The 8,848-nt window shown below is 43.2% G+C and overlaps 1 protein-coding gene across 1 annotated transcript; it reads left to right on the top strand.

The window, feature by feature from the left end:
* On the top strand, window positions 1-4,645 carry rps19 (ribosomal protein S19). Its single transcript, NM_001141306.1, is given in 6 exon segments — window positions 1-8; window positions 973-1,043; window positions 1,171-1,271; window positions 1,476-1,659; window positions 2,674-2,728; window positions 3,794-4,645. Coding segments are annotated over 5 exon segments (456 nt in total). The 5' UTR covers window positions 1-8; the 3' UTR covers window positions 3,839-4,645.
* Window positions 4,646-8,848: the final 4,203 nt, after the last annotated feature.

Below are 8,848 nucleotides of genomic sequence, written 5' to 3'. Positions count from 1 at the left end.
CAAGCAAGGTAAAAGGATGTCTGTTCTCCGGCCTTATTTTACCAACTGTATGACATTTTCGTGATAATTATTCTCATATAACTGACCGCGTATACATTAAACAATCAATTAACAAAGACAGTGTTTTCCAGAAAGTCTACAGAGTCCTGTAGATGATTTAGCATATATAAAATAGCATGTGGCACTCGCACATACGTTCCAGTGATGGCTGCCCCCATGCCTCTGCATTGAGGCCTAAACATTTCGCGTTTTGTTTGTCCATTTTAGACAAGACACTTATGTTATCTGCGCTAACGGTGTCTTCCATTTGAATGTGTTACCCTCGTCTGCTGTTGATCTGTGATCGTTATACCGTCTGGATTTCTGCCTCGACTTTCTGATATGGTTACAGGTCTCGGGGTTGTACTTAAGTTCATGGCTAGCATTGTGGCTAACTCCAGCCAGTTAATTACCATCACATTTTATTGAACGGTGGCTGGTTTGTTGGTGAGCAGTCTTGCCCAACTATGCCTTGATGATATTAGTTATTTGCTTAAATTGGACTTCAGATAATTCAAGATTTTGCACTGCGGGATTTATATTATCACGAGATGTGCATATTTTCTATCGCCACTGTCTGACAGGAAGGTAGGTAGCCTATATAATTAGTTAGCCATCTAACGTTAGTCGCCTCCTTAAACAAGCTGTTCATCACCCATTTGGCTCGTTAGCTAGATAGTGATGTTTGCAGAAACGTTCTCAATAGTAGTGTATAGACATGTAATCATCAGTTTAACTGCTTTCTGATTATTGGGGCGGTCGAGTCATCCTATCGTCAGCACATAACTATGTAACTAACGTTAGTTACATGAGTAGCTAGGCTACATATTGAATGTGCTCAGGACCTCAATCTACCCAGGACATTCGTTGCAGTCTACATAACCATCATTCATGCATTGTACTTCATACTGAAGTTCTCTACCTCTCTGGCAGATGCCTGGTGTCACAGTGAAAGACGTCAACCAGCAGGAGTTTGTCCGTGCCCTATCGGCTTTCCTGAAGAAGTGAGTTTTCCACCCAGTTCTTTAATATAAGTGTATGTAGTCGCATACACATGAAGCCATGTTCAATTATTGCTTAGGAATGCATTGAGTTTTTCTGAGTGACTAACAAATGCTTTTCCTGTTCCAGGTCAGGAAAGCTGAAGGTCCCAGATTGGGTGGACATTGTCAAGCTGGCCAAACACAAGGAGCTGGCACCCAGCGATGAGAACTGGTTCTACACCAGAGCTGGTATGATTTTGATCATTGACATTCTTCCCTTCAGGACTACCTGTCTGCTCAGGCCGTTAGTCTAGTATGGTAGATACAATCTGTTATTGGCGTTGGTTTAGACCCAAATGGTCCACAAATGATTTTCCTCACTGTTAGTGCAGAAGTATGGAACGAGGTCATTGTGACTCTATCAGTGGTGTTAACCCCTCTTCTCCCTCCCAGCGTCCACAGTGCGCCACCTGTACCTGCGTGGGGGTGCCGGTGTGGGCTCCATGACCAAGATCTATGGTGGTCGCCAGAGGAACGGTGTGTGTCCCGCCCACTTCAGTGTCGGCTCCAAAAACGTGGCCCGCAAGGTGCTGCAGGCCCTCGAGCTTCTCAAGATGGTGGAGAAGAACCCCAACGGGTGAGTAGAACCACGCTGGTTAGAACGTCCCTAGACACTGAGCCAAGGTCGGCGTTCTCATTGGTCCTTGTGGTTAGGATTAGGGAAAGCAAGCCGATCCTATATTTCTACTTCTATTGAGAACAGAGTGAAACACCAGATATGAGCTGTTTTGTGTTTTAGTCACCTAGTCCTGGTCCCAGAGCACCGCTGGGTTGAGGATTATACATTCGGTTTTCATGCAACGACTAACAAAGACCAAACATGTTGCTAACATTTTTCTTCCCTTGTTGAAACCATTTTGTGCCCACTGAACAAAACCGTATACAGACATAGCATCTTACAAGTACTCAATTTCATTATCCAGATTCCATGCAAATAAAATAAATGTACTATTGTTCTCTGACCAGGCTCGTTCAGACTTGGTAATTGATTTCATAGCTTTGTAGCATTTTCTGCACACGGTTGGGCACATTTCATCTTATGGCGGTTGTGTAGTGGTGTCATTGCCAAAGTGTTCCCGTCTCTGGTGTTGTCAGTCAACCTGTCTAAGGGATGTTGTGTTAATGCACAGAATAGAGATGATCTGTTAGTATGGAGGAGTCAGAGGAAGGCCCAAAAAATAGTCTGGCTCCAGCCACCCTAGTCATACTGTTCTGTTACTGCATGGCAAGCCGATCTGGAGCGCCAAGTCTAGGTCCGACAGCATTTACCCCAGAGCCATAAGACTCCTGAAAAGCTAATTAAATGGCTAACCATCTGCATTGCCCCCCTCTTTTACGCTGCTACTGTTTTATCTATGCATATACATATTACCTCGACTAACCGGTGCCCCCTGTCTATAACCTCGCTACTTTTATTTTACTGTTGCGCTCCATTTTTTACTTTCACTTATTTTTCTTAACTGCATTGTTGGTTAAAGGCTTGTAAGTAAGCATTTTACTGTCAGCTCTACACCGGTTGTATTCGACGCATGTGACATAAAATTTGATTAATTTGTTCTGTTGCGGGCTGACTGAACCTCTTCTCTCACAGTGGTCGCAGACTAACCGCCCAGGGAACCAGAGATCTGGACAGGATTGCTGGCCAGGTGAGGCCCTTCTCTTTACTCCACCAGCAGTGTTTGGTTACCTTTCTTTTGGGGAGCCCATGGGTTGTGCAGGCCTGGCCCAGACAAAGGCAAAACAAATTGGTTAAATCGGGATCGTGAGATAATTTGGTGAAATGGGGGGGGAGGGGGGCTTATTTTGTTTAGATTTTATCTAGTCTGCTTGGAGAATCGAAACTAGTAACCTTTCAGTTATTGGCCCAGCGCTCTAACCGCTAGGCTATCTGCTGCCTTGCTTGGCTGGAATAAAGGCTTTATAGCACCAAGGCTCACCAGGACCAGGGTACTGCCTTCTTGTACCTCACTGTTTCAGGCCCGTGGGCCCTTACCTAAAAAGTAGACTCAAACATGTTTTGTTGCAAAAATTAGGTTGTTGCATCACTAAAACATGTCGCCCTGCACTTTGATGGTAGAACATCCCACAGTGCATGTAATGAGAACATTAGCGCAGTGTTGCCCAAGCATTCAGGCTGCCTTTTGAATTCAGCCATCTGTCCTTGGTCTAGATATATTCTGTAACTTTGCTCCTGAGCCTCACAGCCTGCATAATGAATGTCAGTCTTAGTTTTTTATTTTTCTGTAGCAAAAACAAACAGCAGCTCAGGCCCTGTCGGCAGCAATCTGTCTGCCTAAGAGGAACAACAGTGTGACAATCCAAGGGTAAACAAGCGGAGGGAATTTCATGCTGACTGAATCCACCGTATGGTGCAGCTTCTCCCTCTTGATCCTCTTGTAATGAGCTGAATTTAGATGCACTAACCTGGCCCTCCCTGGCTGCTACATGGTGCAGTCATCGCTTGGCTTCCCCCGTGCTGTTTTTGATGGCTTAGAAATAGTTTTTATCCCAAGGAGCTAGGTATGGCATGTGCTGTCACGACATGACTGGCATTTCTGTGGACTTCTAGTGAAGTCACTGTCCTCAAGCTGTTTTATTCCAGTGTGATGTGGGCCTCATTACTTTGTTAGATCGAGAGCCCACTTACTCACTGGAATAACCTCTGAACAAATTTTCAGCACTAAATGTCTTGTTCTGATTTGCTTCCCCAGGTTGCAGCTGCCAAGTTGCCCCCGAAGGCCGCCCCCGCAGTTTAATAAATATTTTTTGGAGAAGGTGAAATCTTGTCTGTGCTTCTTTCAAACCTGAGCAAGTTGGATTTGACCAACAATGGCTGGAACTCTTTGGTTTCTTCCATGGGTTTATGGTTTTGCATACCAATGTTGGATATAGAACCTCTTTGGTCTTGATGTCATTGGGGAACTGGCTTTATGAAGTGTAGGAGTTTTTGGGATGGCAGTCTTTAGTTTACACAATGTGGTTTTTGTTGAATTCCAATAAACTTCCCAAATATTACTCACCTCATGAGCTTAGTTCAATTCTTACCCTGTCATAATGGTAACACAAACTATTTGTCATTTGAGTTTAACTATGCATAGCTTCAAAATGTTAACTCATGGTGATCTATGGGCTGCTAGTTGTCGTGACACTGGCCATGGGAAGATTCTTACCTGTATGAGAATATGGCTTGATGCGACAGTGCCATCTAGAGGAGACTGAACTCGACTACAGCTCACCCAGCAGAAATGTCTCATGGAGGGGGGTTGAGTGCTGCACAAAGTCTTTGGTGTTACCTGTCAAAATGTGATTTGGACTTCCTGAAATGCATAGTGATGTCCTCTCCAACTCTACCAGAGGAAGAGGTGATGTGCACGGTTTTGAGCTCCCAAATCTATCAAATAAGGCCAATGTGTTCCTATCGGTTTATTTGGGACCTCTCTGGTCACGTAAAACATTGTTAGATGCCTTAATACAAAAGTTTCTTAAAGTATACTGAACAAATGTATAGTATTGGTCCTATGTTTCTTGACCTGAAATAATACCATAAACTTTCTGTGCGTATGAAAAATCTTTCTCAAATTTTGTGCACTTATTTGTTTACATCCCTGTTGGTGAGCGTTTCTTCTGTGCCAAAATAATCCATCCACCTGACAGGTGTGACATCAAGAAGCTGATTAAACAGTATGATCATTATACAGGTGCACCTTGTGGTGCGGACAAGTTCCACTAAAATGTGAAGTTTTGATACATGTCCCAAGTTGTGGGAGTGTGCAATTTGCATGCTGACTGCAGGAATGTGAACCAGAGCTGTTGCCAGATAATTGAATGTTAATTTCTCTACCATAAACCACTTCAAATGTCATTTTATATAATTTGGCAGTACGTCAAACCGGCCTCACAACTGCAGACCCCGTGTAACCACGCCCTCCCAGGACTTCCACATCCGGTTTCTTCACCTGCTGGATTGTCTGAGACCAGCCACCTGGACAGCTGAGGAAACTGGGTTTGCACAACCGGATCATTTCTGCACTGTCAGAAACCGTCTCAGAGAAGCTCATCCTCACCAGGGTCATGACCTGACTGCTGTTTGGTGTCGTAACTGACTTCAGTGGGCAAATGCTCACTGATGACCACTGGAGAAGTGTGCTCTTCATGGATGAATCCCGGTTTGTACTGTACCGGGCAGATGGCAGACATGTGGGTGAGCGGTTTGCTGATGTCAATGTTGTGAACAGAGTGCCCCATGGTGGCGATGGGGTTATGGTATGGGCAGGCATAAGCTACAAACAACGAACACAATTGCATTTTATCGATGTTCATTTGAATGCACAGAAATACCGTGATGAGATCCTGAGGCCCATTGTCGTGCCATTCATCTGCCTCCATCACCTCATGTTTCAGCATGATAATACACAACCCCATGTCGCAAGGATCTGTACACAATTCCTGGAAGCTGAAAATGTCCCAGTTCCATGGCCTGCCAGACAGGTCACCCATTGAGCATGTTTGTGATGCTCTGGATCGAAGTGTATGACAGTGTGTTCCAGGTCCCGCCAATATCCAGCAACTTCGCACAGCCATTGAAGAGGAGTGGGACAACATTCCACAGGCCACAATCAACAGCCTGATCAACTCTATGTGAAGGAGATGTGTCGCGCTGCATGAGGCAAATACTGACTGGTTTTCTGATCCACGCTCCTAACTTTTTTTATGGCATCTGTGACCAACAGATGCATATCTGTATTCCCAGTCATGTGAAATCCATAGATTAGGGCCTAATACATTTATTTCAATTGACTGATATCCTTATATGAACTGTAACTCAGGAAAATCTTGGAAATTGTGGCATATTGCGTTTATATTTTTCTTAAGTGTAGATTTATTTGTTGTATTTACTTTTACTACAACAAAGAAATACTTAAGTATGTAATTTTGTCCATGAAACATTACTTTAAAATAATGTAGGATTCCATTCATTCCTATGGAGAATTGCGCCTTCTGAGGTGTACCAATATGGCGGACTCTGGCTTCAAAGCTTCCCATTGGCCAATGCATAGCGTTTGCAATCTAGTGTTCTTATACATGATTGGTCCAGACTGGCTGATGGGTCTTTACCACTTTAAGTTGATACCTGTATTTCCTCAGTAACTAAAATACACAGGCCCAATTCTTATTTACATTTACGTCATTTAGCAGACGCTCTTATCCAGAGCGACTTACAAATTGGTGCATTCACCTTATGATTCCTTGCCACCTATTGGGTTGCCATCCAAAGATATGACTAGTCTTTATGGTCTCTCGTGCTAGAGGTGGAACAAGACATCTTTTTATTTGTATTTATTTAGCACTTGGAGGCAGGACTGGACAGGTGTTAGTATGAGAAAAGATGAACTAAACCCCTTCAATACGACATAAGCAGAGGATTTAACCTAATGCCTTATGATGAGACTGCCCCTGTTGTACCTCAGACATCCACCAGAGAGCGACACAGTACAGGGAATGTTCTCACCTATTGGGTTGCCATCCAATGAGATGACTAGTCTTCATGGTCTCATACTAGAGGTGGAACAAATCATCATTTATTTTTATTTATTTAACCTTTATTTAACTAGGCAAGTCAGTTAAGAACAAATTCTTATTTACAATGACGGCCAAACCCGGACAATGCTGGGCCAATTGTGCGCCACCCTATGAGACTCCCAATCACAACCGACTGTGATTCAGCCTGGATGCACTGAGACAAATGGTTTTCAGCGCATTTTCACAGCCATGTAACTAGGAACTTTAGTTTTTGGACATTTATGGGACTATAATCTCTGGCGCAATTCCGCAACAATTTTGTGCTGGGTTTTCCAGATTAGTGAGACAAAGGCAACGTTCCCACGTTCGCGGAGAACACAATGGTAAATGTTGAATATGTCGGCACAATCTTTTAAATGCCAATTGTGCTATAACGTGGATCTTCCGTGGTCCAGATTGAATCTAGGTTTAGAGTTTTGTGGAGTGGCAATGCTTGTTTTCAATTCAAACGGTCAGTGATGAGTTCAAATGATTAGGAAACCACCATGAAGTAAAAGTTAAAACAGCCATATGATCATTTCATTCTGTTTAATGAATTCCCTTTTTAGGAATTAGAAATGGTGTCTTAGGCCTACTCCAGAGGAGGCTGGTGAGGGGAGGACGGCTCATAATAATGAATGGAGTGAATGTAATGGTCTGAAACACATGGAAACCAGGTGTTTGATGGGTTTGATACCATTCTATTTATTCCATTCCAGCCATTACTATGAGCCCCTCCTCCCATTTAAAAGTGCCACCAGCCACCACTGGCCTACTCAAACTTTTCAGTTGTACTCAACTATTCCATTGCCACACACAGCAAAGCTGAAATGAAACAGATTGCCATATTTGCTCTGAGACTGTTACTAACACGTGTGGCTGTTTGTACTGGCTTGTGTGTTTGTGTTTGGGTGTCAGAGACAGTGTGTGCTGTTTCTGTGTTTGCGTGATACCATGTGTGTAGTGTTGATTTCTGAACACTAAGCCCGCTGTGTTTGCCAATCTCTCATCCACTGACTACTGGGGCTTTGTGTGTGTGTCAGTGTGTGTGTCAGTGGTGTAAAGTTCTTAAGTAAAAATACTTTAAAGTACTCCTTAAGTAGTTTTTTGGGTATCTGTACTTTATGTTACTATTTATATTTTTGACAACTTTTACTTTTACTTCACTACATTCCTTAAGAAAATAATGTACTTTTTACTCCATACATTTTCGCTGACACCCAAAAGTACCCGTTTCAATTTGAATGCTTAGCAGAACAGGAAAATGTTCCAATTCACACACTTATCAAGAGAACATCCCTGGTCATCCCTACTGCCTTTGATCTGGCAGACTCAGTTAGTTTGTAAATTATGTCTGAGTGTTGGAGTGTGCCCCTGGCTGTCAAAAAATAAATAATATAATAATAATAAGGAAATCGTGCCATTTTGTTTGCTTAATATAAGGATTTTGATGTATAGCATTGACTTTTACTCAAGTATGACTGTTGAATACTTTTTCCACCTCTGGTGTGTGTGCATGCGTGCATCTGTGTAGGTACACTGGCCAGCTCGGTGCCGGTGTATTCCCTTGTCAAATGTATACAGGACTGTCTCATCTATTTTTCGTCAATCATCATAACGCTGCTCCATCAAGTTTTTCTCCCATCTCTCAGGAGATATTAATCAGTAGACTTTTTATATCTCTGTCTCATCCCCCTCTCTCTCTGTTTCTTTCTCTCCCTCCCTGTTTTTGAATAACAGCTGTTCTGGAACACCTGAACCCCTCCCTCCCTCCCTCCCTCTACTCTGTAATTTTGAGGAGATGGAGAAGGATAAACATGTCCTTGAGTGATAGGGAGAAATGTGTGGAATGCACCAGAGGAGGTGTGTTGTTTGTTCACTTGCTACTGTTAGACAGAGGCTCTGTCTATCACCAAGCTGCTCTGCTGGGCTTTACTCCACACTCCCATTGTTCTCAGTATGGAGGGAGAAAGAGCCTGCTTTTAATGGTAGCCTTTTATTCTGGCCTTTTATTTGTGTATATGTGGAGGGGGAGTGGGAATGTACGTGTGTGTGTTTGGTGGAGGTGGGGGGGCGGCAGAGAGATCATTTCCAGTGTGGTCCCCAACAACAGCAATTACCACTGTGAAACAATTATCAAATGAACTTAATGCATATCATAGTGTTTTATCCATTCAGTACTGTAGATAGGAGGTGTCTGCAGCTAC

This window comes from Salmo salar, chromosome ssa02 (assembly GCF_905237065.1).
Source record: "Salmo salar chromosome ssa02, Ssal_v3.1, whole genome shotgun sequence".
NCBI classification, from domain to species: Eukaryota; Metazoa; Chordata; class Actinopteri; order Salmoniformes; family Salmonidae; genus Salmo; species Salmo salar.
This window is presented reverse-complemented; position numbering and strand designations above follow the sequence as displayed.